The sequence below is a fragment of the Papio anubis genome, chromosome 20 (genome assembly GCF_008728515.1).
Source record: "Papio anubis isolate 15944 chromosome 20, Panubis1.0, whole genome shotgun sequence".
Lineage (NCBI taxonomy): Eukaryota > Metazoa > Chordata > Mammalia > Primates > Cercopithecidae > Papio > Papio anubis.
The window spans coordinates 23,734,908-23,761,077 of NC_044995.1; the positions used below are offsets into that span (position 1 = coordinate 23,734,908).

Genomic DNA, 26,170 nt, shown 5'->3' on the forward strand with positions numbered 1-26,170 from the left:
CAAAGTTGAAATCAATAAAATGAAAAGATCTCTGTATTACAAGGTGAGAGTACCGAGGATTGAACATTCATCTTTGTCAGAGCTTGATGTAGAATCTCTCAAAATAATGATGAGGTAAAGTGTCTGGGAGACAGTATCAGCCTGTCCAGGCGCCCTCAGGTACAGGCAGTTCCATTGCATTCATTCGTTGTTAACACATTCATGCATTTTCAGTCTTTTTCCTACCCATGTATATTTTACGTAAGTGAAATTATATTGTGTGCTGGGCCGGGCATGGTGGCTCACGCCTGTAATCCCAACACTTTGGGAGGCCGAGGCGGGTGGATCATCTGAGGTCAGGAGTTCGAGACCAGCCTGGTCAACATGGTGAAACCCTGTCACTACTGACAATAAGAGAATTAGCTGGGCATGGTGGCACGTGCCTGTAATCCCAGCTACTTGGGAGGCTGAGGCAGGAGAATTGCTTTAATCCGGGTGGCAGAGGTTGCAGTGAGCCGAGATTACGCCACTGCACTCTAGCCTGAGTGACACAGTGAGACTGTGTCTCAAGTATGTATGTACATATATATATAGAGAGAGAGAGAGTACTGTTTTTTCCCCAAAAGAATAGCTTAATTTTTTGCTAATTAGAAGACTAATGTTTGCTTACAAATAATATTTGCAGACTATAAAATGGCAGTGAAGACAACAAAAACTTCCCATAAACTTACTAGCCAGGGGTGACACTTATTAATATTTTAGCATTTGTTTTTTTTTTTCTCTGCATACACAATTGTATCTCTTTTTTTTTTTTTTTTTTTTTTTTTTTTGAGGAATGTGAGCCAGCATTTTATTCGTTCATTTCTTGCATGTGAAGCGCTCCTCAGTGACATCCTTGGCCCGAGATTCTTTGTCATAGTCCTCAACTGCTACACAGCTGCAGCCAGCCCCTTCATAGGGTCTCCTCTCTCTTGTCAGTTTTTCAGAGGCCTTACCCATTCCCCTCATTTCTCATTGTCATCAACCTTAATTAGTTTGACCTGGTGTTCAGCACCCAGGGTCTCCCCAACGTGGCACACGCAGGCGCATCACAGTTGGATGCAAGCACACCAAGATGGGCTCAGCACTCGTCTGAGGCTTTGGCAGCTTTGCGAAGTCCATGTGCTAGGCCACCGTGGATGAGGGTGTCCTTCAGCACCCCTCATAAAGCAGTGTTAACGTCCATTACACCGCCAGCAGCAGTGTCTTCCTTGGCCATGGCAGTGGGTCACGGGTACAGCAGTGCATGGCCTTTCTCAGCCATGGCAGTGGGTCACAGGCACAGCAGTGCAATGCCTTCCTTGGCTATGGCGGTGGGTCATGGGTGCAGCTGAATCTTGAACACACCCGAGCCTCCGCCTCCACATGACTTGGCGGTGACAAGGAACGAACACAGTTACCTTTTTAACCAACATTTTAGGTCATGATCTCGCTGTACTCGTGGACAGTATTCAGGTAGTTGATGAAGAGTTAATCTCTCTCCTTCTTTGAAGTCTGATTTGATTCCCCCACTCGCTGCCAGTGAAATTGGGGGTCATCCATCGCATCTCAGATGTGGCTGGCTGTGGCTCTTTTGAAAAGTTACTTTCTTCTGCCTTGTTTCCATATTTAGGGGGAAATCAGCAACATTCTAGAGTATGTGTGTGGGCTGGGTGCAGTGGCTCATGCCTGTAATCTCAGCATTCTGGGAGGCTGAGCGGGTGGATCACCCAAGGCCAGGAGTTGGAGACCAGTGTGGGCAACATAGTGAGACCTTGTCTCTACAGCAAAAATAAATAAATAATAAATAAATAAAAAAGAATGTGTGTGTGTGTGCTCTTGTGTCTCTACCTGTGTGTGTGTGCAGCCTCAGAATTTCTTTTCATTTCCATGGCTGGGGAGTAAGAGTTGTGAGTTTGACTTGTTTTCTTTGAGGCTCTAGGAACCTGTGTTTCTCTTACTCTGCCTGCAGTGGTGTCTGCCCTGCCCTCTGGGTCTTGCACTCTGATTGGCCTGAGAGTTCACTCCCTGGCCGGCTTTCCTGCCCTGCAGAGGAATCACTCTGCTGTGTCTTGCTGGGCCTGGGTTGTCTCTGGTCACCTGGAAGGAAGTGTCCACCTCTCGAAGATGCTCCCGTCCCCTAGCCGCCCCCATAGTGTGGCTGTCTTCTCTTTTCTCACTTGCTGTGGAGGCCTTCACCAGGTTGTAAGGAGGTGGCTGACCAAATAGTATCCGCTGGCTTCTCACACCTCCTTTTATTTCAGAAAATATCGCAGGCAGATTGGGAGTAGTATTTGAGAGGTTGCTTCTCTCGTGCTGGTGTTGGTTTGAGGGTTTGAGTCCAGTCCTTAGTTTTGTTTTTTTTTTTTTTTTTGAGACTGAGTCTTGCTCTGTCACCCAGACCGGAGTGCAGTGGTGCGATCTCGGCTCAATGCAACCTCCGCCTGTCCCAGGTTGAAGCGATTCTCCTGCCTCATCCTCCCAAGTAGCTGGGACTACAGGCACGCACCACTATGCCCGGCTAATTTTTGTATTTTTATGGAGATGGGATTTCGCTGTGTTGGCTGGGCTCATCTCGAACCCGTGACCTCGAGTGATCTGCCTGCCTTGGCCTCCCAAAGTGCTGGGATTACAGGCGCCAGCCACTGCGCCCAGCCTGAGTCCACTCCTTCTGCAGGCTCAGACATCTTGGGCACATCTGTTTGTCTCTGCATCTGGGGTGTAAAGATGCCTTTAAGAATAGTGTTTGGTTCGGATGGGCAAGGGAGGGTCACAGTCCAAGGCACCCCTCTTGTGAGGGTGTTGGACCCCGGTCCTGCCCTCGTGGTTGGAGTATGGTTGGTTCTGGTGAAACCTTGAGAATAGGTATGCATCATCCTCAGGCTGGCTGTGAAGCCCACCCTGCAGGTATTGAGAGGTGCTCATCTATTTACTGTGGTCTGTATTATGGCCTAGCTGCTCACTGGTTTAAGTAATGACGTTCCCTTTAGGAATGTGGAGAGTCATTGCTATGTATCGATGGTGTTTCCTTGGGAAAAAGCCCAAGTATGTCTTCTCACAGCCGAAGAGGTTTCTGAAAAGTATTAAGGATTAAATATGAGGACATCGAGTTAGATTTTACTATTGATTTTACAGAATGCAGTCTCATGGAAATTTTCTCTGCAAGATATGCTTGAGATGACCACAGCATTTTATTTTTCCTAGAGCCAGGATCTCACTCTGTCACCCAGGGTGGACTGCAGTGGTGTGATCCTAGCTCGCTGCAGCCTCCATCTCCTGTGCTCAAAGGGATCCTCCCTCCTCTGTCTCCTGGGTAGCTGGGGCTACAGATGTGCGCCACCACACCTGGCTAATTTTTTAATTCTTACATTTTTTGTAGAGACGAGGTCTCGCTATTTTGCCCAGGCTGGGATTGGACTCCTGGACTCATGTGATCCTCCCACCTCGGCTTCCCAAAGTGCTGGGATTACAGGCATGAGGCACCACACCCACTCAGCATTCTTTAAACATGTTCATAAATGAAGACTTCAGCTTTCTGAAAATAAATTGCTGGGATGGCTCTAATGTTACCTTTGTGAATGAAAACAGAGAACTTTGAAAGAATCTGGGTTGGGCCTGGTCACTCACACCTGTAATCCCAGCACTTTGGGAGGCTGAGGCAGGAGGATCACCTAAGGAGTTAGAGACCAGCCTGGGCAACGTAGCAAGATCCCCATCTCTACAAAAAATTAGCAGTGCAGCCGGGTGTGGTGGCTCACACCTGTAATCCCAGCACTTTGGGAGGCTGAGGCGGGTGGATCACAAGGTCAGGAGATCGAGACCATCCTGGCTAACATGGTGAAACCCCGTCTCTACTAAAAATACAAAAAATTAGCCGGGCGCGGAGGTGGACGCCTGTAGTCCCAGCTACTCGGGAGGCTGAGGCAGGAGAATGGCGTCGGCCCGGGAGGTGGAGCTTGCAGTGAGCCGAGATCGCACCACTGCACTCCAGCCTGGGCGACAGAGCGAGACTCCGTCTCAAAAAAATAAAAATAAAAAAAAAAAATTAGCAGTGCATGGTGGCACACCTTTAGTCCCAGCTACTTGGGAAGCTAAGGTGGGAGGATCACTTGAGCCTGGTAGTTCAAGGCTGCAGTGAGCTATGATTGTACCACTGCAGTCCAGCTTGAGAGACAGAGTAAGACCCTGTCTCAAAAAAAAAAAAAAGAAAAAAAAAGACAAGAAAGAACCTATACCATTCTTGGCTGCAGCTTTGCATGCTTTTGGCCTTCCTTACATTACTGGGTTTCTCATATAAAGGATGTACCCCTTTCTCTAGTAAGTCCTTGCTGATGTCCCCCCCACCTCTTCCAATAGCTCATTCTTCCCTGAAGATTCAGTCTTGGGAGACCTACCTCTCTTCATCACTGCTGTCTAAATCATTAACCAGAGTTGCAGAAAGAGTGCTGGATTTACCCGGATAACAACGTGTGATGTTTCTCTGACCCTAAGCTGCTCAGCTGTGAACCGCGGTGTAAAGCGGATTGTTAGAGCTTTATATAGCACACAGCAGCTGGGGGCAAAAGCGCCTCTCTCAGGTGCTGGTATTCATTTGCTAAGTTAACCCCTCCTGGGGGACTGCTGGGAGGACCCTGCTTGGCAGAGGCCCCCAGGAATGGCCTATCCCCAGAGGTGCTGTCGGCTGTACCTTTTGGTGGACCTCCAAGTCAAAACTTAGAGGGCTGTAAAGAGACATCCTTATTCCACAAATTTCTCAGGGTTTGGGGGCCTTCTGGCAGCTGCTGGCTGGAAGAAATTCCCTTTACTTCCCACCAAGACCCTTTTTCAGGAAGCGAATTTGTCATTACACGGTTTGGTTGCAGGTGCTCAAGGGAGCATCGAACTGTCTTGCTAGAAATGATTTCATAAAGTGTTACGAAAAATACCTAGAGTTCTGCCCTTTTTTTTTTTTTGAGATGGAGTCTTGCTCTGTCGCCCAGGCTGGAGTGTAGTGGCGCAATCTTGGCTCACCGTAACCCCTACCTGCTGGGTTCAAGTGATTCTCCTGCCTCAGCCTCCAGAGTAGTTGGGATTACAGGCATGCGCCACCACACCTGGCTAATTTTTGTATTTTTGGTAGAGACGGGGTTTCGCCATGTTGACCAGGCTGGTCTCAAACTCCTGACCTCAAGTGATCCGCCCGCCTTGGCCCCCCAAAGTGCTGGGATTACAGGTGTGAGCCACTGCACCCAGCCCTAGATTTTTGTATCTAGGTGAACATTACCAATATGAAGATCTAAACTTATTAATTGGGCTGGATCCTTGAAACACCCAAAGAGATGGAGGAGTAGTTAATCTCTGTCTGTGTCATGAGTTCCCCACATATCTTCCTGGATTTGGCCTTGTGGCCATTTTATTGATTGATTGAGTGATGATTGAGACAGAGTCTTGCTGTGTCCCCAGGCTGGAGTGCATTGGCGCAATCTTGGCTCACTGCAACCTCTGCTTCCTGGGTTCAAGCAATTCTCATGTCTCAGCTTCCGGAGTAGCTGGGGCTACAGGCATGCACCACCATGCCTGGCTAATTTTTGTATTTTTGTAGAGATGGGGTTTTGCCTTGTTGGCCAGGCTGGTCTTGAACCCCCGGCCTCAGGCGATCCGCCCATCTCAGCCTCCCAAAGTGCTGGGATTATAGGCATAAGCCCCTGCGCCTTGCCTATTTATTTATTTTTGAGATGGAGTCTCACTTTGTCGCCCAGGCTAGAGTACAGTGGTGTGATACCAGCTCACTGCAACCTCTGTCTCCCGGGTTTAAGTGATTCTTCTGCCTCAGCCTCCCAAGTAGCTGGGACTACAGGCGTGTACCACCACGCCCTGCTAATTTTTGTATTTTTAGTAGAGACGAGTTTCACCATGTTGGCCAGGCTCTTATCGAACTCCTGACCTCAGGTGATCCATTCACCTCAGCCTCCCAGAATGCTGGGATTATGGGTGTGAGCCACTGTGCCTGGCCATGTGGCCATATTATTTAATAGGCACGTCCAAAAAGCAAGATCCCTCTCTCTCCAGCTGGTTGACACTGGGAAACTGAAACCAGCTTGTAAAATGGCTTTCCTGCGCAAAGGCCCCAGAGAAGACAGTAGGGAATTGGGTTGTGAGGCGTTTGGTCAGAGGCTTGAGGAGGGAGGGAGGCCAGGGCAATGTGAGTTTCCATCTGGAGGACGATGGTGTGTGCTGCATTCCACGCTGGAGATGGCACATTCCACATATACATGCAGTCAGGGTGCCGCCGCCATCCCCTTCCCCTGCCGGGAGCAACTGTCAAAGCCTCCACTTCCAGGAAGCCCCTCTCCCTGCCTGACGTCAGCCCGTCCTCCGTCTCAGCGAGCAGGTCCTGTGTGAGGCGGGTGAGAGGCACAGCCGATACTGCTCTGGAAGCTGATACTGCTCAGCCGGGGTTGTTGCTGGGGCACTGTGTGTTGAAGGATCTGCACCGACGTCTCGTGGTGTGTTTGGTTTTTTTCCTGCAGGAGTCTGAGGGATTTGGTGACAGGCTGTTCCTTAAGCAGAGAATGAGCTTACTCTCTCAGATGACTTCATCTCCCACCGACTGCCTGTTTAAGGTGAGACACCAAGACGTCTCTGTGGGTAAAGGTGGGTGAGGAACGCTGCATCTCTTGGCAGCATCAGGGTTGGCCAGGCATGGTGGCTCGTGCCTGTAATCCCAGCGCTTTGGGAGGCCGAGGTGGGTGGATCACCTGAGGTCAGGAGTTCAAGACCAGTGTGGCCAACATGGGGAAACCCCCGCCTCTACTAAATATACAAAAATTAGCTGGGTGTGGTGGCGCATGCCTGTAGTCTCACTAGTTGGGAGGCTGAGGCAGGAGAATGGCTTGAACCGAGAAGGTGGAGGTTGCAGTGAGCCAAGATTGTGCCATTGCACTCTCGTCTGGGCAACAGAGAGACTCTGTCTCAAAAAAAAAAAAAACAAAAAACATTCCATCAGGGTGGTGGTCTACATAAACCCTGAAGTTCCATTCTGTGCTCAGTCAGAATGGGTGGTAGGAATGCTGAGGTTTTAAATCTGGGATCAAGGCTGGATGGGGTGGCTTACTTCTGTAATCCCAGCACTTTGGGAGGCTGAAATGGGAGGATCACTTGAGGCCAGAAGCCTGAGACCAGCCTGGGTAACATCATGAGTACCCATCTCTACAAAACAATACAAAAATTAGCCAGGTGTGGTGGCGGGCACCAGTAGTCCTAGCTGCTCAGGAGGCTGAGGTGGAAGGATCACTTGAGCCCAGGAGTTGGAGGCTGCCGTGAGCTATGATTGTGCCATTGCACTCCAGCCTGGGTGGCAGAGTGAGACCAGCACATTTCCCCATCTCCCCCCGCATGCCGTGCTGTAGCTGTGCTGGGCGACACACAGTGGGCGCAGGCCAGGCCTCTTGCTTTCTCAGTTCCTCAAAATACTACTCATTTTTCCAGGCCAGCTCAGTGGCGCCTCTGCTGGCAGCCCTGGCAGAGTTGATGCCTCCGCTGGGCTCAAGGAGCCCCTTGTCAGATGTTTGTGGGTGTGTGCACTGGGTTGGGAACATGGTGCCTGACTTCCTGATGGTCTGGTCACCTGGCACATGGGGGCAGCTCTCTGCTCAGACACTGGCCACAGGCAGGCCGCTAAGGTGCCCACAGGGCAGTCCGTGAGGGCTGGGCAAGGGCAGAGCCCTCTGGGGGAGGCTGCTGGGCTTCCAGGCAACCTGGAGCCAGAGTGGGTCCCGGGGAAGAAGCACGTCCAGGAAGCACAGGGTGAGCTCCGCAGGTTTGTGTGTTGATGGGAGTTTCCTGCTCATTGCAGCTATTCTCTTTCCATTGCAGGCTGAGGCTCTATTAGAATAAAAGAGGATCCCCTAGTCCATAGCAAGTACAAAAATAAAAATAATAATGATAAATAAACAAAATACAAGATGAAGCTGGACTTGGTGATGTGCACCTGTAGTCTCAGCTATATGGGAGACTGAGGTGGGAGGATCCCTTGAGCCTGGGAGGTGGAGGCTGCAGTGAGCTCTGATTGTGCCACTGCACTCCAGCCTGGCCACCATAGCAAGACCTTGTTTCTAAGAAAAAATAAATAAATTCTGTGATTTATCACCCTGTAGGGATTCACTGAAACAAACAAACAAAAAAGAATGCAAGAGGAACAGGACTGAGGCTTTTTCTAGTGAGGTGCCAAAATCCACACTGATGTTCAGAGATGTGTTGTCTGCCCGCCATTCCTATTGCTTTATGAATTTTGTCACTTTTTTTTGTTTTTGTTTTTATTTTTTTATTTTTTTATTTTTTTTTTTTTTGAGACGGAGTCTCGCTCTGCCGCCCAGGCTGGAGTACAGTGGCCGGATCTCAGCTCACTGCAAGCTCCGCCTCCCGGGTTCACGCCATTCTCCTGCCTCAGCCTCCCAAGTAGCTGGGACTACAGGCGCCCGCCACCTCGCCCAGCTAGTTTTTTGTATTTTTTAGTAGAGACGGGGTTTCACCGTGTTAGCCAGGATGGTCTCGATCTCCTGACCTCGTGATCCACCCGTCTCGGCCTCCCAAAGTGCTGGGATTACAGGCTTGAGCCACCGCGCCCGGCCTGTTTTTATTTTTTGAGACAGAGTCTCACTCTGTCACCCAGGCTGGAGTGCAATGGTGTGATCTTGGCTCACTGCAAACTCTGCCTCCTGGGTTCGAGTGATTCTCCTGCCTCAGCCTCCCGAGTTGCTTGGATTACAGGCGTCCGCCACCACGTCTGGCTAAGTTTTGTATTTTTAGTAGAGAGCAGGTTTTACCATGTTGGCCAGGCTGGTCTCAAACTCCTGACCTCAAATGATCCGCCTGCCTTGGCCTTCAAAGTACTGGGATTATAGGCGTGAGCCATCGCTCCAGGCATATTGTTGTTTTTTTAATTATGGAAAACTTTTAACATTTCCAGAAATAAAGAGAGTAGTAGAATGAGCAGAGGCCACCTTTGTGCAGTTGTTTCATCTCCCCCCACCTGCTTTCCCCACCACCAGTATGATTACGAAGGAAATGCCAGAGAGCAAATCATTTCATCCATAAACACGTAGATGAACGTTTCTACAAGGACTCTCGGCCAGGCTCAGTAGCTCACGCCTGTAATCCCAGCACTTCGGGAGGCCAAGATGGGTGGATTACTTGTGGTCAGGAGTTTGAGACCAGCCTGGACAAGATGGCAAAACCCCATCTCTACTAAAAATACAAAAATTAGTTGGGCGTGGTGGTGGATACCTGTAAATCGCAGCTACTTGGGAGGCTGAGGCAGGAGAATGGCTTGAACCCGGGAGGCAGAGGTTGCGGTGAGCCGAGACTGTGCCACTACACTTCAGCCTGGGCGACCGAACAAGACTCCATCAAAAAAAAAAAAAAAAAAAAAAAGGGATTCTCAAAAAATTTACTCCTAATAATTGAGTAATTCCTGCATGTGGATAGCATTTTGGATGTCACTTTTCAGCACATTGCATCAGGTAACCAGAAAGAAGTGGAGAGACTTCTGAGCCAAGAGGACCACGATAAAGATGCCGTCCAAAAGATGTGTCACCCTCTCTGCTTCTGCGATGACTGCGAGAAACTCGTCTCTGGGTAAGAGGGTGCTGGTGGAGGCTCAGTGTGCCAGGAAGCAGGAGACAGGAGGCCTCCTGGACCTTCTCCACTGTGCAGTGTGTGACTGCAGATAAGGACTGTCCTCCTTGCCCCCCAGCTGCCTCTGCTGTACAGTGGAGATGATAACAGCTGCCCCTTTGGAGAATCAGATAGGTTGGAGGCTGTCAAAGCACTTGCTCACCGGCGGACTGGCCACCCGGTGGTTATAGGGCCTGCCCCAGCCTCAGAAAGGAGGTTTTAGGATGGGAGGAATGTCAGTTGTTCCCAGTAAGATTTTTGGTTTCTTATTATCCTTGTCAGGCTATTTTGCTGGGTGTAGAGACCTAAAGGGTTGGTGGGGGAGAGACTCCAGGGCCAGGTACCTCTGTTCCTCACGCCAGGTGAGCCCTGGGACAGTCCCAGAGACACACATCTTGTGGGGCATCCTGTGAGCCGCCTTCTCTCCGTGGCACCTGCCTATCTACCTGGTCAGGGAGAGGCTTTGCTGTGCCCTCCCCTGTGTAGTTTTCTGTCTCTTTCTGTATTCTAGGAGGTTGAATGATCCCTCAGTTGTCACTCCATTCTCCAGAGACGACAGGGGGCACACCCCTCTCCATGTGGCTGCTCTCTGTGGTATGTGGTCCTGGGCTGGCCCCTAGGGGCTGTCACAACAAAGGGATGGTGCCCAAGGTGACCCAGCAGAGAGGCCTGGCTGATGGGCTGGGGGCTGGCAGTTGGGGCTGCGTCATGGGTCCACCCTCCAAGGGCCGGAAGGAGAAGAGGAGCAAATGTTCCACAGGCCTCGACGGCCAGCCTGCTGCCTCCTGTGCTGGGTGAACCCCCCTGCGTGGTTCCCACAGCGTGGAAACACTGCCTAATGCTGCCCCGGGCTGGGGGCCCGGTAAGGGAAGGCTTGAATCTGAACTACGAGAATGGTCTCAGAATCGTCAGCTTGCAGTTCTTGTGGCCCTGTCTTTAAAAAATAGTATTGTCTTTTCAAGTATACATTTGGCTGGGCGTGGTGGCTCATGCCTGTAATCCCAGCACTTTGGGAGGCCGAGGTGGGCAGATCACTTGAGGTCAGACATTCGAGACCAGCCTGGCCAACACGGAGAAACCCCGTCCATCTATACAAAATATACAAAAAATAGCCTGTCATGGTGGCGCACGCCTATAATCCCAGCTTCTGCAGAGGCTGAGTCAGAAGAATTGCTTGAACCTGGAAGGTGGAGGTTGCAATGAGCTGAGATAGATCCAGCCTGGGCGACTGAGTGAGACTGTGTCTCAAAAATAAATAAATAAATAAATAAAATAAAGTGCACATTCAAGATAGAAAACATAAGGTCCTCCAGAGTCCCCGGCCATCCCTGTCTCCCAGAGATCGTTGTGATTGATGAGTGTCTGGGGTGTCTGCGTGCTTGTGTGGATGCATAAAATATGTGGTGCTCTAGGGCCCATAATATTCTGCTGTGTGCAGTTTTTCTCTTAGCACTATGCAAGAATATGTTTACTTGTATTTTTTAATGGCTGCATAATATTCCATCTTAGGAACTGATGAGTCATGGAACCTCTGGAAGTGTAAGGCTCTTTTCCATTATTTTTTATTGCTGAGAGGTGGACTTTGGCTGGATCCCCTCCAAGGTCTACCCCAACGTGTCCGGAGTCTGCAGAGCCTTACTTGATATTACCTGTAGGTCCTCTCTAGCAGCAAAAGTATCTACTGTGTGTTTCATGCCCAGGACTAGCAGGGTACAATAGTGTTGTGGTTTTACAGTTAAGGTGTGGAAGTCCTCTGTGCCTTCCTTCTCCATCGTGCCTTCTGCTCCGCAGGGCAGGCATCCCTCATTGACCTCCTGGTTTCCAAGGGCGCCGTGGTAAACGCCACAGACTACCACGGGGCCACTCCACTCCACCTGGCCTGCCAGAAGGGCTACCAGAGCGTGACGGTGAGCAGTGGTGCCTTTGTGGTGGGCTGTCTCTTTGCACCTGTGAGCTTCGTGTTCTGCGCGGGTGACCGTACGGTCATGCTGGCTACCCTGCACCCGTCTCCTGGCGCTGTGTCCTCGTACCACAGCAGCTCTGCTGCAGCAGTAGTCAGGAAGTCCAAGGATTCCCGGGGTGTCCTGGGAAGACTTTCTGGGTCTCCTGGACACGATCGTTAGGTTTAGATTTGAAACTTCCTAGCCGGACGTGGTAGCTCACGCTTGTAATCCCAGTGCTTTGGAAGCCCAAAGCAGGAGGATCACTTGAGCCCAGGAGTTCAAGACCAGCCTGGGCAACCTAGGGAGACCCTGTCTCTACCAAAAAAATTTTTTTTTAATTATCTGGGCATGGTGGTGTGCGCCTATAGTCCCAGCAACTTGAGAGGCTGAAGCGGGAGGTTTGCTAGAGCCCAGCAGGTCGAGGCTGTCGTGAGCAATGATCGTGCCATTGCACTTCAGCCTGGGAGACGGAATGAGACCCTCTCTCTAAAAAGAAAAACTTCCTGATCATCTAGGGGAAGAAAAGGTGGGGCTTTAGACTTTTTTCTTCAGTCTCTAAACTGTCAGGAAGGATGGGTGTTGGTATAGTTTGAGTAGTAGCATAAATGAGATTGAAGATGGTAACAAACGACCTCCCCCTGCTAAGACTGGAGGCCGGGCCTCCCAGGGAGCCAGCTGTGCCCTGCTCATCGCTTTCCTTTATCTCCGCAGCTGCTGCTGCTGCACTACAAGGCCAGCGCGGAAGTGCAGGACAACAACGGGAACACCCCGCTCCACCTGGCCTGCACCTACGGCCACGAGGACGTGAGTGGCCCTTGCTGTTCCCGGGGCGGGGGGCGCTGCGTTCACCTTTTCTCACTTGTAGAGAAGTCAGGATATCTCATTAGTCTCATGTATTTTGTGTCGATAATTATTGAAACACTGGGTGTGTAAATTTTTTGAATATGAAAGAATGTTAGGCCAGGCACGGTGGCTCACGCCTGTAATCCCAGCACTTTGGGAGGCTGAGGTGGGCAGTTCACCTGAGGTTAGGAGTTCAAGACCAGCCTGACCAACATGGTGAAACCCCGTCTCAACTAAAAATACAAAAATTAGCTGGGCATGGTGGCGGGCACCTGTAATCTCAGCTACTCGGGAGTCTGAGGCGTGAGAATCAGTTGAACGTGGCAGTCGGAGATTGCAGTGAGCCAAGGTCGCACCATTATACTCCATCCTGGGTGACAGAGCGAGACTCCGTCTCAAAAAAAAAAAAAGGAATATTTAATATATTACAGATGCCATATTGAAGTAACAAAAATTTAAAAAGAAGTTGCTCATTTTCTTATCCTGAAGTCAAATCATTTTCATTTATCCTTGCTACCGTCTGGTTCTTACTTGTGTACATATTCAATTTTTACATTTTCTGTTTTTATTATTTACTTATTATTTATTTATTTTTGAGACAGGGCCTCACTCTGTCACCCAGGCTGGAGTGCAGTGATGGGATCTTGGCTCACTGCAACCTCTGCCTTCCGGGTTCAAGCGATTCTCCAACCTCAGCCTCCTGAGTAGCTGGGATTATAGGTGTGCGCCACCACACCCAGCTAATTTTTGTATTTTTAGTAAAGTCAGGGTTTCACCATGTTAGCCAGGCTGGTCTGGATCTCCTGGCCCCGAGTGATCTGCCCATCTCAGCCTCCCAAAGTGCTGGGATTACAGGAGTGAGCCACCGCACCTGGCCTTTATTTTTTACTTTTTAAAATTAGAAAAAAAAATTTTTTTTTGAGACAAGGTCTTGTTCTGTTGCCCAGGCTGGAGTACAGTGGCATGATTTTGGCTCACTGCAGCCTTAGCCTCCTGGCTCAAGCCATCCTCCCACCTCAGCTTCCCCTGGAACTGAAGGTACACACCGCCATGCCTGGTGAATTTTTGTATCTTTTGTAGAAAAGGGGTTTCACCATGTTGTCCAGGCTGGTCGCAAATTCCTGAACTCAAGTAATGCTCCCACCTCAGCTTTCCAAAGTTCTGGGAATACAGGCATAAGCCACCATGCCCGATTCACTTTTATAATAATATCCAAGAATTGTGTAATTTCCATTTTCACGCCCTGTTTCACCACTGTATGCTTATTTTTTCCTACCCGCCCTCCCTCTGGCTTCTCTCCGTAGTGATATATGGATAGATTTACACACGTGTGTGGGGGTCAGGCCTGGCCAGGTGGTTGATATATGAAGATGGCACCATGCCCTGTACGTTTTTATGCCACTTGCTTTCCTAACTTAGCCCTAAGTTACAGAAATCCTCTAGGTCAGTCCCTGCTGATCTAGCACATTCTTCTTTTTTTTTTTTTTTTGAGACAAAGTCTTGCTCTGTTGCCTAGGCTGGAGTGCAGTGGTGCGATCTCAGCTCACTGCAACCTCGGCCTCCCGGGTTCAGGCGATTCTCCTGCCTCAGCCTCCTGAGTAGCTGGGACTACAGGCACATACCACCACATGCAGCTAATTTTTGTATTTTTAGTAGAGACGGGGTTTCACCATGTTGATCAGGCTGGTCCTGAACTCCTGACCTCAAGTGATCTGCCTGCCTTGGCCTCCCAAAGTGCTGAGATTACAGGTGTGAGCCACCGTGCCCGGCCATCTAGCACATTCTTTAATAGCTGCAGTGATCTATCGTGTGTTGTGTCGGTGGTCTCCAAGACCACCCCTGGGCTCAGCGATTTGCTGGGAGGACTCACAGAACTCAGCATACAGTTGCACTTGCAGCTGTGGTTTGTTACAGCAGGACACAGAGCATCAGCAAAGGAAACAGGCACATGGTGGAGTCCAGAGGAGAGCAGGGGTGAGCTTCAAACAGTCTCTCTCGGCCGGGAACAGTGGCTGGCACCTGTAATCCCAGCACTTTGGGAGACCAAGGCCGGCAAGTTGCCTGAGGTCAGGAGTTCAAGACAAGCCTGGCCAACATGGTGAAACCCCATCTTTACCAAAAAAATACAAAAATTAGCTGTGCGTGGTGGTACACACCTATAATCCCAGCTACTCAGAAGGTTGAGGTGGGAGAATCACTTGAACTCAGTAGGCAGAGGTTGCAATGAGCTGAGATTGCGCCGCTGTACTCCAGCCTGGGCGACAGAGCGAGACTGTGTCTCAAAAAAAAAAAAGATCTCTTTTCATGGAGCCACACAGGGTGGGCTCAGTTCTTCCAGCAGTGAGTTGGAACCCCACACAGGAAGTGTGGTCCACTGGGGAGGAACTCAGTCCCCAAGAGTTACTGAAGGCTAGTCCCATAAGCACCTTCTGGACAGCATGTTCCAAAATGCCGTACTCCCAGAAGAAACTCAGCGCTCAGCATAAACCGCATTGTATAAAACAATTCAGGCCCAGTATGAGCCACCTAATGAATTAGGGAACTTTGGGAACACTCCCCACATCCAGGCACCCATAGAATGTTTCAGGCCAACAGGCAGTCTTGCAAGCAGGCTTCTCAGTGGTTAGCAGTCTCAGGCCTGCTGTAGTAACTCTGTTCTGTACATGGAGACATCACAGTTTTTGCAGCCACTTCTTACTGATTGGCAGTTTCATCCTTTTGCAAGCATGAGGTGTCCTGGCTGAGCGCGGTGGCTCACGTCTATAATTCCAGCCACTACAGGAGGCCGAGATGGGAGGATTGCTTGAGCCCACGAGTTTGAGGCCTGCCTGGGCAACAGAGCGAGACCCTGTCTCTACAAAATAAGAAATAAAAAATCCAGGCATGCTGGTGCATGCTTGTAGTCCCAGCTGCTCAGGAGGCTGAGGCGGGAGGATCGCTTAAGCCCAGGAGTTCAGGGCTGCAGTGAGCTATTACTGCACCACTGCACTGCAGCCTGGATGACAGAGAGAGATCCTGTCTCAAAAAAAAAGAATGAGGTGTCCTGATCAGATACTGTGACACCTCTGAGTTCTGTCTATTACTGTGCATTTGCTTGGTGAGGAGGCCGAGGAGAGCACAGACCTTATCGAGGCTTGGTACGTCCAGGAGCGATGCTCTTTCCCCATCTCTTTGCAGTGTGTGAAGGCTCTGGTCTACTACGACGTGGAGTCGTGCAGACTTGACATTGGCAACGAGAAAGGAGACACCCCTCTACACATTGCTGCCCGCTGGGGCTACCAAGGCGTCATAGAGACATTGCTGCAGAACGGAGCATCCACCGAGATCCAGAACAGACTAAAGGAGACGCCCCTCAAGTGTGCGTTAAACTCAAAGGTAGCTCTTCCCGTCTCTGAGCGGCAAGATGACTTTGAAAGAAGATCGATGTCCGTCGCTTAGGTCTTGGCCTCATAGACAAATTATGCATTAGTGCCTGAGGGCAGAACTTGGCTTGCATCCTTTCTGCTGCATGTGGGACTTCATCGTTAATGGGTTTTACTGATTGATATTATTTTTGGTTTGAGTGGGCACTTTTCTCACGGTTGTTCCAGGAGCTGCTGCAGGCAGAGTTTGTTCTGGCTGCTGAGTGCTATTGATTTATTGGCAAATGGAGTGGGTAGAAAGGAGGGTCCTCAGAGGCAGGAACTGGGGAGGGAGCAAGATGTGCTGGAACTCTGTTTTCCCGGTGCTTCACCTTCAAAGCCTGGAATCTTTATTCTGACCTGGCTAGTTCTGGATATCATTGAGTATGGTTTCTTTCCTACATAATTTGTTAATGAACTCACTTTTTTCTGGTAGTAATTTCTGGAGACATAGTTTGGGGAGCATGTTATGAAGTGCTCACCTCTTGTGCGTCAGCGGGGACTGGGGGTGGCTCACATTGACTCACAGAGGCCAGTTGTCTGCACTCTCATCTCTCGGCAGCAGAGCTGGTGAATGGCGTTGTAAGGCAGGCATGTGGCAGACTGACCGGGGGAAGCACAGGTCCCTGTGAAATGGAGACCACAGCTTGGGGGTCCCTTGAGGGATTCTGTTCCAATCCGGGTCTCTAGGGGAGCCCCCTTTGTACAGGCCTGACTTTCTACCTTTTTACAAAAATACTTAATTTTTTGTTGTTTTGAGATGGAGTCTCCGCTCTGTCGCCCAGGCTGGAGCGCAGTGGCTCCCTGCAACCTCGGCTCACTGCAACCTCCACCTCCCAGGTTCTAGCGATTCTCCCGCCTCAGCCTCCCAAGTAGCTGGGATTATAGGTGCCTGCCACCACGCCTGGTTAATTCTTTGTATTTTTAGGAGAGACAAGGTTTCACCGTGTTGGCTAGGCTGATCTCGAACTCCTGACCTCAGGTGATCCACCCACCTCGGCCTCCCAAAGTATTGGGATTACAGGCGTGAGCCATTGCACTCAGCCCCAAAATATACGATTTTATAAAAGTAATAGAAATGAGATCTTAGTGTGTTGCCCAGGCTTGTCTTGAATTCCTGGCCTCAAGTGATCCTCTCGCCTCCACCTCCCAAGGTGCTGGCATTACAGGCATGAGCCACTGCGCCCGGCCAGCTTTCTGCCTTTTGATGTTTGACTGGCTCCCTTTTATAATTTCCAGCTCTTCTAGGTCGTTCTTTCAGTTTGTTCACATCTTATTCTGGGAGTAGCACAGTTTGAATTTGTTTTTTTTTTTTGTTTTCTCGAAACCTCTTTATTGAGGCATGATTGGCATACAGAAAGCTATATATAGTCAGTGTGTACAACTTGATAAGTTTAGAGATAAGTGGACATCCGTGAAACTATCACCACCATCTATGCCATAAACATATCCATCACCTCCAAAAGTTTACTTCTGTTCTCTTTTTTTTTTTTTTTTTTGGAGACAAGGTTTGGCTGTATTGCCCCAAACTGGAGTACAGTGGTACGATCTCAGCTTACTGCAACCTCTACCTCCTGGGCTTAAGCCATCCTCCCACCTCAACTCTCAAGTCGCTGGGACTACAGGCATGCGCCACCACACCTGGCTAATTTTTGGATTTTTATACAGATGGAGTTTCACCATGTTGGCAAGGCTGGTCTCAAACTCCTGTCTTCAAGTGATCTGCCCGCCTTGGCCTCCTAAAGTGCTGGGATTACAGGTGTGAGCCACCGCCCCTGGGCCTTCATCTTTCTTTTTAATTTTTATTTTACTTTATTTTTTTGAGACGGAGTCTCACTCTGTCACTCAGGCTGGAGTGCAGTGGCATGATCTTGGCTCACTGCAACCTCCGCTTCCCGGGTTCAAGCGATTCTTCTGCCTCAGCCACCCTTGTAACCGGAAGGTACAGGTGTGCGTCACCACGCCCAGCTACTTTTTTTTTTTTTTGTATTTTTAGTAGAGACGAAGTTTCATCATGTTGGCCAGGCTGGTCTTGAATGGCTGACCTCAAGTGATCTGCCCGCCCCGGCCTCCCAAAGTGCTGGGATGACAGATGTGGACCATCTCGCCATCTCACCCAGCTTCCCTCTTTTTTTTTTTTTTTTTAATTATGTTTTTGGTGTGTGGTAGGGACACAGTGTAAGATCTACAGTAAAGCACCGTTTGTGAAGGGTTAGATCCCTGCTTCTGGCTTCAGGGGCCTCGGCTGTACCCCTGAATACCTTTCTGCAAAGGTCGCAGCTTTCTGACAGGCAGAGCTGACTGGGCTGAGCAGTGCCACCACGGCCTGGGCTACTGCGACGTCTTGGGAGGAGGGTTCTACTGCTGTGGTATTTGTTTACCAGAGGCCCTTCCAGAGGGAGATCTGCAGAGGAAAGGAGAGGCCGCCTTCTCGGCTTGGCTCTGAGCTGCTCCTGCTTGAGACCTGTGGGTGCTGGAGGAAAGGCCACACCTCCTGCCTGTGGACAGACAGGCCTGGGGGCTGGATGCAGTCACCTGTCAGGCTCCATGCGGGTCTGGCTTCTCTTACCCTTGAGTCCATGCATGGGAAGCCCTGAGTCCTCCCACGGGGCAGGAGGAGCCGTGATGGGAGGAAGCGCCGACTTTGGTGTGATCCTATGTAAATTGCCATCTGCTCTGGGTCTTGGTTTCTCTGACCATCCAAGGATGCGGCTGGGCCACATGACCTAAGGCTCACTGCATTGACATTCTGAGGAGCTAGGCCGGCAGTGGGGCGTGTGGGTGATGGGGCTGTGCTGAGACGACCTCCTTCTCATTGGGTACTGTTGGCATCCCCTCTGTCCCCCTAGATTCTATCTATAATGGAAGCCCATCACCTGTCCTTCGAGAGGAGGCAGAAGGCATCCGAGGTAAGTCAGCCGGGCAGAGCGAGCTGGTTACCTCGGAGACCAAGGGCTCCTTCTCCGGTCCTCACGTGACCCTGTGCCCTGTCTTCTCTCTCGTTGGGGCTCCCTGGCTACAGGCCCCCGTGCAGTCCCCACAGCGCTCCGTGGACTCCATCAGCCAAGAGTCCTCCACTTCCAGCTTCTCCTCCATGTCAGCCGGCTCAAGGCAGGAGGAGACCAAGAAGGACTACAGAGAGGTGAGGCTTCCAGAGGGAGGACGGGGACGGGGAGGCCTTGGCGGCCCCAGGCGGTGGCGTTCAGCTGAAGAGCCGTGGCCTGATGAGGGCTGCCCTCTCAGCCTGCTCGCCTGTGCTGGGGCCGCTGCTGCTCTGTGGTGGCTGAGGTTGGTGCCTTCGAGCTAGGCCCAGCGGCATCTCACAGTGCTGTGCACTTAGGCGTGCCCTTCCGTGGGCTGCTCCCTGAGCAGCAATTAGTGTGGTAGAGTGTGTTTGTGTATTAGAGAGAGGATAGGCTAAGAAAAATACAAGTCAGGCCATGTAGAGGTCCACTGATTTCAGATCATTTTATTTTTATTTATAATTTTTTGAGATAGAGTCTCGCTCTGTCTCCCAGGCTGGAGTGCAGTGGTGCGATCTCGGCTCACTGCCACCTCTACCTCCAAGGTTCAAGCAATTCTCCTGCCTCAGCCTTCCAAGTAGCTGGGATTACAGGGGTGTGCCACCATACCCAGCAGATTTTTTTGTAGTTTTAGTAGAGATGGGGTTTCACCATGTTGGCCAGGCTGATCTTAAACTCCTGACTTCAGGTCTCCCAAAGTGTTGGGTTTACAGGCGTAAGCCACTGCACCTGGCCTGTTTTTATTTTTCATTTTTATTTTTACTTTTTTGAGACAGAGTCTTGCTGTGTCGCCCAGGCTGGAGTGTAGTGGCGCAATCTTGGCTCACTGCAACCTCCACCTACTGGGTTCAAGCAATTCTCCTGCCGCAGCCTCCCAAGTAGCTGGGATTACAGGTGCCTGCCACCATGTCCAGCTATTTTTTTTGTATTTTTAGTAGAGATGGGGTGTCACCACGTTGGCCAGGCTGATTTTGAACTCCTGACCTCAAATGATCCGCCCACCTGGGCCTCCCAAAGTGCAGGGATTATAGGCATGAGTCACCGTGCCCGGTCTGATTTCAGATCATTTTGGAAGGTGTCTGCATGGCATTCTCTGCCTTCCATTCCCGCTCTACAGGCACCTCTGTTGAGAACCTAATGTCGTTGTTCCTGAGTTCTTGCAAAGTTCACGTAGACATTCACACACATGTCCACCTTGCAGTTTGCAGAAGTTCATTGATGGCCTTTGTTTTTCTTTTTCTTTTTTCCACTTAAATTACTTTAGAGTTTGTTCAGTGTCAGCACAGTAGATTTGCCTCATTCTTTTCTTTTTCTGCGACCTAATCTTGCTCTGTCACCCAGGCTGGAGTGCAGTGGTGTGATTTTGGCTCACTGCACCCTCCACCTCCTGGGTTCAAGCAATTCTCGGGTCTCAGTGTCCTGAGTAGCAGGGATTACAGGCACCCGCCACCATGCCTGGCTAATTTTTGTATTTTTTTTTTTTAGTAGAGATGGGGTTTCACCATGCTGGCCAGGTTGGTCACGAACTCCTGACCTCAGGTGATCCGCCCACCTCAGCCTCCCAAAGTGCTGGGATTACAGGCGTGAGCCACCGCACTGGCTAGTTCTGCCTCATTCTTTAGCTGAGAAGTGGACTGTTGAATGGATGTACCACCTTTGATGGCCCCCGCCATGGGTGCTGAACCCTCATGGACCCTACCATAGTGTCCCACTACCCGCAAGCCGTGACATGCTCTTGGAGGACCAAGTAAGCTTAGCTCCATGCAGAACCACAGCAGAGAAAGCCACGAGACATGGTCCAAAGTCTAACGGAGACCTGAAGTTGTCCCTGGGAGGAGTGTCCACCCTCATGGTGCCCAGCTAGCAGATATTGAGAGCTGAGTTCAGTATTTCTTTTTTCTTTTTTTTTGAGACAGGGTCTCACTGTGTCACCCAGGCTGGAGTGCAGTGGTACAGTCATAGCTCCCTGCAACCTCAGACTCCTAGGGATAGCCTCCAAAGTGCTGGGATTACAGGCTGAGCCACTGCACTTAGCTAAGTGTATTTTTCTAAATCATAGAGGTGGCTGGCGTCTTAGGAAGGACTTGTTCTCCAAGGCGACCATAGCCTCACCTTTCCACGTGGATAAAGTTACAGTTTATATTCCCTAAATGGCAGTGGGTTCGGTGCACACCAGCAACTTCCTAGGATACCCTCTCTGAGCAGTTTTAGGGACACGTTTACAAGATACTAAATCAGCCGGGCATGGTGGCTCACGCCTGTAATCCCAGCACTTTGGGAGGCCGAGATGGGCGGATCACCTGAGGTTGGGAGTTCGAGACCAGCCTGGCCAACATGGAGAAACCCTGTGTCTACTAAAAATACAAAAAAAAAATTAGCTGGGCATGGTGGCGAGCACCTGTAATCCCAGCTACTAGGGAGGCTGAGGCGGGAGAATCGCTTGAACCTGGGAGGCAGAGGTTGTGGTGAACCAAGATGGCACTGTTGCACTCCAGCCTGAGCAGTAAGAGCGAAACTCCATCTTTAAAAAAAAAAAAAAAAAAAAGATACTAAGTCAGACATTAAAACTCTACAAATCAAGCCAATAGGTTTTCAGAATGTTTATATTATTTCTATTATTATTTTATTACTGAAATCATTTTTCTAACATTCTTGTTCCTTTTATTAAGGTAGAAAAACTTTTAAGAGCAGTTGCTGATGGAGATCTAGAAATGGTGAGTTTTTAGAAGTGCCTTTTCTTTTATTTTTATTTTTTAGAGACAGGGTCTTCTTCTGTCACCCAGGCTGGAATGCAGTGGCGTGATCATGGCTCACTGCAGCCTTCAACTCCTGGACTCAAGCGATCCTCTTGCCCCAGCCTCTTGAATAGCTGGATACACAGTTGTGCGTGGCCATGCCTGGCTAATCATAAACAAATTTTTTGTAGAGATAGGGTCTCGCTATATTGCCCAGCCTGATCTTGAACTCTGGGCCTCAAGGGATTCTCCTGCCTTAGCCTCCCAAAGTGCTTGGATTACACGTGTGAGCCACCATGCCCAGCTTTAGAAGTGCTTTTTATTATAAAAAGCTTGTTGTAGCTTAAAACAGCCACCCATCTGTGTTTCTTGTCTCCAGTTCAGTTTTGGGCCACGTGGACCCTCTGATTTTGCGCAGAGGGCGGTATGTTTAATGCATATTTGGTAATGGCAATGTTATATTTTCCCGACAAGTAATGAGGCGGATGAACATACAGGCACATAGCAAACGTGGGCCCTGCCTTTCAGACGTCCGTATTCCAGGAGTGTGGTGAGACGTTGCCAAGACCAGAGACCATGTCCGGGGCACAGAGTGTGGGCTCAGAGCCCAGGCCCACTAGCCAGTGTGCAAGGAGGGCAGCGTTTTGGGGAGAGGAGGAAATAGAGAGGCGAGGGCAGAGCCCAGTGGTGTTTGTGAGGCTCTGCAGAAGCTGTGGTCGGCTGGGACTCCTCAGCCGCGGGAGGGGGCCTGAGGCTTGGGGCTCCGAGGAGTCATAAGCAGGCGTCTGGGTAAGATGGGGCCGCCGGCCCTGGGCTGGCACCTGGAGAGAATGTCGTGGCTTGAAGGGAAGGCGTCTGTCCTATCATTAGGCACATCTGACAGTGAAATGAGTGGACAGTGGAGATAGCCTTCCTTAGATGCTGAGGGACAGGTTTCCCTCACTTGCCTTTGGCCCCTTGAAAGGACTGTGTCTTCCACTTTTTTTTGTTGTTGTTTTTTTGAGACAGAGTCTTGCTCTGTCATCCAGGAGTGCAGTGGCATGATCTCAGCTCACTGCAACCTCCACCCCCTGGGTTCAAGCAATTCTCCTGCTTCAGCCTCCTGAAAAGGTGGGACTACAGGCACGCACCACCACACCCGGCTAATTTTTGTATTTTTAGCAGAGACAGGGTTTCACCGTGTTGGCCAGGCTGGGCTTGAACTCCTGACCTCAGGTGATCTGCCCGCCTAGGCCTCCCAAAGTGCTGTGATTACAGGCATGAGCCACCATGCCTGGCTGTATCTTCCACTTTTAATGGAGGAGGGAGTGAGGTGCTTACTAAATGCCCTAGGACCAGGGTGGGTTTATTTTTTTTGAGACTGTCTTGCTCTGTTGCCCAGGCTGGAGTGCTGTGGTGTAATCATGGCTCACTGTAGCCTTGAACTCCTGGGCTCAGGCGATTCTCCGGCCGCTGCTTCCCAGAATGCTGGGATTACATGTATAAGCCACTGCGCCCAGCCCTAGGATAGAGTTTTAAAGCCATCACCCTGAGGCAGCACCGATCTGCCTGCCCGTTTTTATGATAGAAGAAAAGAATCTCTGACATAACTTGTGAAGTGGAAGGACTGAGGAAGGCTTCATGAGGGAGCAGAAGCCGGTTATAAATGGCTGTGGGGTTGGGGAAGGAAGTGTGGGCCCTGATTGGGAACGGTTGACGGTGTGTGTTTAAGATACTGTGCAGCGACGACGCTGAGGATGTGTTCCTGTTTCCCTTACTCTCCATCACCAGGTGCGTTACCTGTTGGAGTGGACAGAGGAGGACCTGGAGGATGCGGAGGACACTGTCAGTGCAGCAGACCTCGAATTCTGTCACCCCTTGTGCCAGTGCCCCAAGTGTGCCCCAGCTCAGAAGGTTCGGCTTTGTTTCTGTTGGTGGAGGTTGGGGAATGTAGGCAATTTTTTTTTTTTTTTTTTTTTTGAGACAGGGTCTTGTTCTGTCACCCAGGCTGGAGTGCAGTGGTACAGTCATGGCCCACTGCAACCTCAGTCGCCTGGGCTCAAGTGATCCTCCCACCTCAGTCTCCTGACAAGCTTGGACCACAGGCATGCACCACCACACTTGGCTAATTCGTTTCTTTTTGTAGAGACTCAGCCTTTCTGTGTTGCCCAGGCTGGTCTCGACCGCCCAGGCTCAAGCCATCCTCCTGCCTCCGCCTCCCAAGGTGCTGGGATTACAGATGTGAGCCACTGCTCCTGGCCAGCAAATTCTTCCTTTTTCCCTCAGGAAAGTTCTCTGTTTCTCAGCCAGATAATTACTGTACTGCGTGGCTGTGAATAAGTATTCCCCAAGATATGGTGGGACTCATTAGCCCAGGGCGGCTGCCAGCTTCCTGCGCAGCAGGTGAGTGAGCAGGGATGTGTCCCCGCGATGAGCATTTTGGCTGCTATCTGGGCCCCTGAGTCCCGTGGCAGGAGCTTATGAACAGATGCTCGAGGGTCTCCTTTCAGGTACGTAAAGCCCTCCAGGGAAGCTGCACACATGTTCTGCTGCTGCTTTTACTCGGGTGAGTTCAGTCTTCGTGGGGACTCTCCCCCAAGTGCAGAGGAATCCGCAAACCCTCTCCCAGCTTCCCCCAGGGGTAACATCCTTGCAAAACTATGGTGCAGAATCACAGCCAGGATATCGACATTGATGCAATCTGTGGACCTTAGTTCAGATTTCCCCAGTTCTGCTTGTTCTCTCTGTGTGTGTGTGTGTGTGTGTGTGTGTGTGTGTGTGTGTGTATTTAGTTCTGTACAGTTGTGCTACATGTGTAGGTTTATGTATCCACCATCACATTCAAAATATTTTCTGTGGCAGAAGATACTTTTTTATACTCATTGCTCTTTTTTTTTTCAAGATAGAGTCTCGCTCTGTTGCTCTATTGCCCAGGCTGGAGTGCAATGGGGCAATCTCGGCTCACTGCAACCTCTGCCTCCCAGGTTCAAGCCATTCTCCTGCCTCAGCCTCCCAAGTTGCTGGGCCTACAGCACCTACCACCACGCCCGGCTGATTTTTTTATCTTTAGTAGAGACGGGGTTTCACCATGTTGGCCAGGCTGGTCTCAAACTCCTGACCTCAAGTGATCCACCCACCTCAGCCTCCCAAAGTACTGGGGTTACAGGTCTGAGCCACCGCACCCGGCCTCCTTATTCTTTTACAGCCTCTTCTTCTTGTTTTGTAATGTCCCAAAAAGACACAATACTAAACTGCTTTATATCTGTGATTAAATTAAAACCCACCCGCCATTCTTTTCTAGCCAGTGTTTTAGAATTGGTTTTTAAATCCTTTATTGAAGTATAATTCACAGACAGTAAAGTCTATGTATTTATACAATTTGGTGAACTTTTACAGATGTAAAACCTGTGAAGCCATCACCCCCATCAAGACACAGCACGTCTCCGTCACCTGCAAGCACATTTCTCTCACCACAAGACCAATCACTCAAGCTGCCCTCTGACAGCCACACCCACCTCTCTACCTGCCACGCCCACCCCACCATCCCCAACCCCTGGCAACCACTCACCTGTTCTCCGTTTCTCTGATCCTGTCACTTCAAAAACGTTACATGAATGTAATCACACAGTATACGTATGACCTTTTGGGATTGACTTTGTTCGCTCCGTTTGATTCCACGTTGTCGCATAGAATCAGGTCTGTTTCTCCGTCGCGGGGTGGCATTCCATTTGTTTAATGGTGGCATATACTCACTGTGGAATGTCCAAGGACACGTATTTTGTTCCTGGTTTGGGGAATGTTATCAATAAAACTGCCATGAACAAACATTCGAGTAGACGTTTCGGTAAGAACACAAGTTTTCATTTTTCTAGGATAAATGCCTGAGAGTGCAATTGCGGAGTCACGTGGTAATTGCACGGTAATTCCGTGGTTCGTTTTTATAAGGAACTGACAGTCTTTTCCCAAGCAGGCTGTATGGTTTTACATGCCCACCAGTGATGCGGTTTCTCTTCATCCTCCCCAGCCTTGGGCGTGGTCATTGTTCTCTGTTTCAGCCATTCAGATAGGTGTGTAGTACTATCTCAATGTGGCTTTAATTTGCATTTCTCTAATGGCTGATGCTGTTGAACAGCTTTTCGTGTGCTTATTTGCCATCTGTATATGTTCTTCAGTGAAATGTCTGTTAATGTGTTTTGCCCGTTTTCTCATTGGTTTGTTTTTGGCTTTATTGTTGAATTTTGAGAGTTCTTAATCTATTCTAGATGTGTGGATATTTGTCAGATGCAGACATTTCCTTTCAGTGTGTGGCTTGTCTATAATCTCACGTGGGCTTTCACAGAGAAAAAGGTTTTTCTACATCTAGTTTGTCAATATTTCCTTTTATAGATTATACTTTTGGTATCAAGTCTGATAATTCTTTGCCTTGCTCTAGATTTCCAACTTTTTCCTGTTTTTTTTTAAGTTATACTTTTATATTTTAGAGTTAAGTCCGTGATCCAATTTGTGTTAATTTTTACTCAAATTGTGAGATTTAGGTTGAGGTTCTTCTCTTTTTTTCTTTTTCTTTTTTTTTTTTTGAGACGACTCTCGCTCTG

General features: G+C 49.8%; 1 protein-coding gene across 8 annotated transcripts in view; it reads left to right on the plus strand.

Annotated features, from left to right (window-relative positions):
* ANKRD27 (ankyrin repeat domain 27) overlaps nt 1-26,170 on the plus strand; it is an 81,394-nt gene that overhangs the window by 38,029 nt on the left and 17,195 nt on the right. For 7 of the 8 annotated variants that reach the window (XM_031659697.1, XM_031659703.1, XM_031659696.1 and 4 more), the window contains 10 exons: nt 6,507-6,599; nt 9,485-9,612; nt 10,163-10,245; nt 11,443-11,558; nt 12,306-12,398; nt 15,615-15,812; nt 18,688-18,747; nt 18,861-18,980; nt 21,531-21,575; nt 23,367-23,489. In XM_031659697.1, the coding sequence (XP_031515557.1) occupies nt 6,507-6,599; nt 9,485-9,612; nt 10,163-10,245; nt 11,443-11,558; nt 12,306-12,398; nt 15,615-15,812; nt 18,688-18,747; nt 18,861-18,980; nt 21,531-21,575; nt 23,367-23,489 (1,059 nt within the window). The remainder of the gene's footprint in view (nt 1-6,506; nt 6,600-9,484; nt 9,613-10,162; nt 10,246-11,442; nt 11,559-12,305; nt 12,399-15,614; nt 15,813-18,687; nt 18,748-18,860; nt 18,981-21,530; nt 21,576-23,366; nt 23,490-26,170) is intronic. The other variant, XM_031659701.1, reaches the window with a different exon arrangement.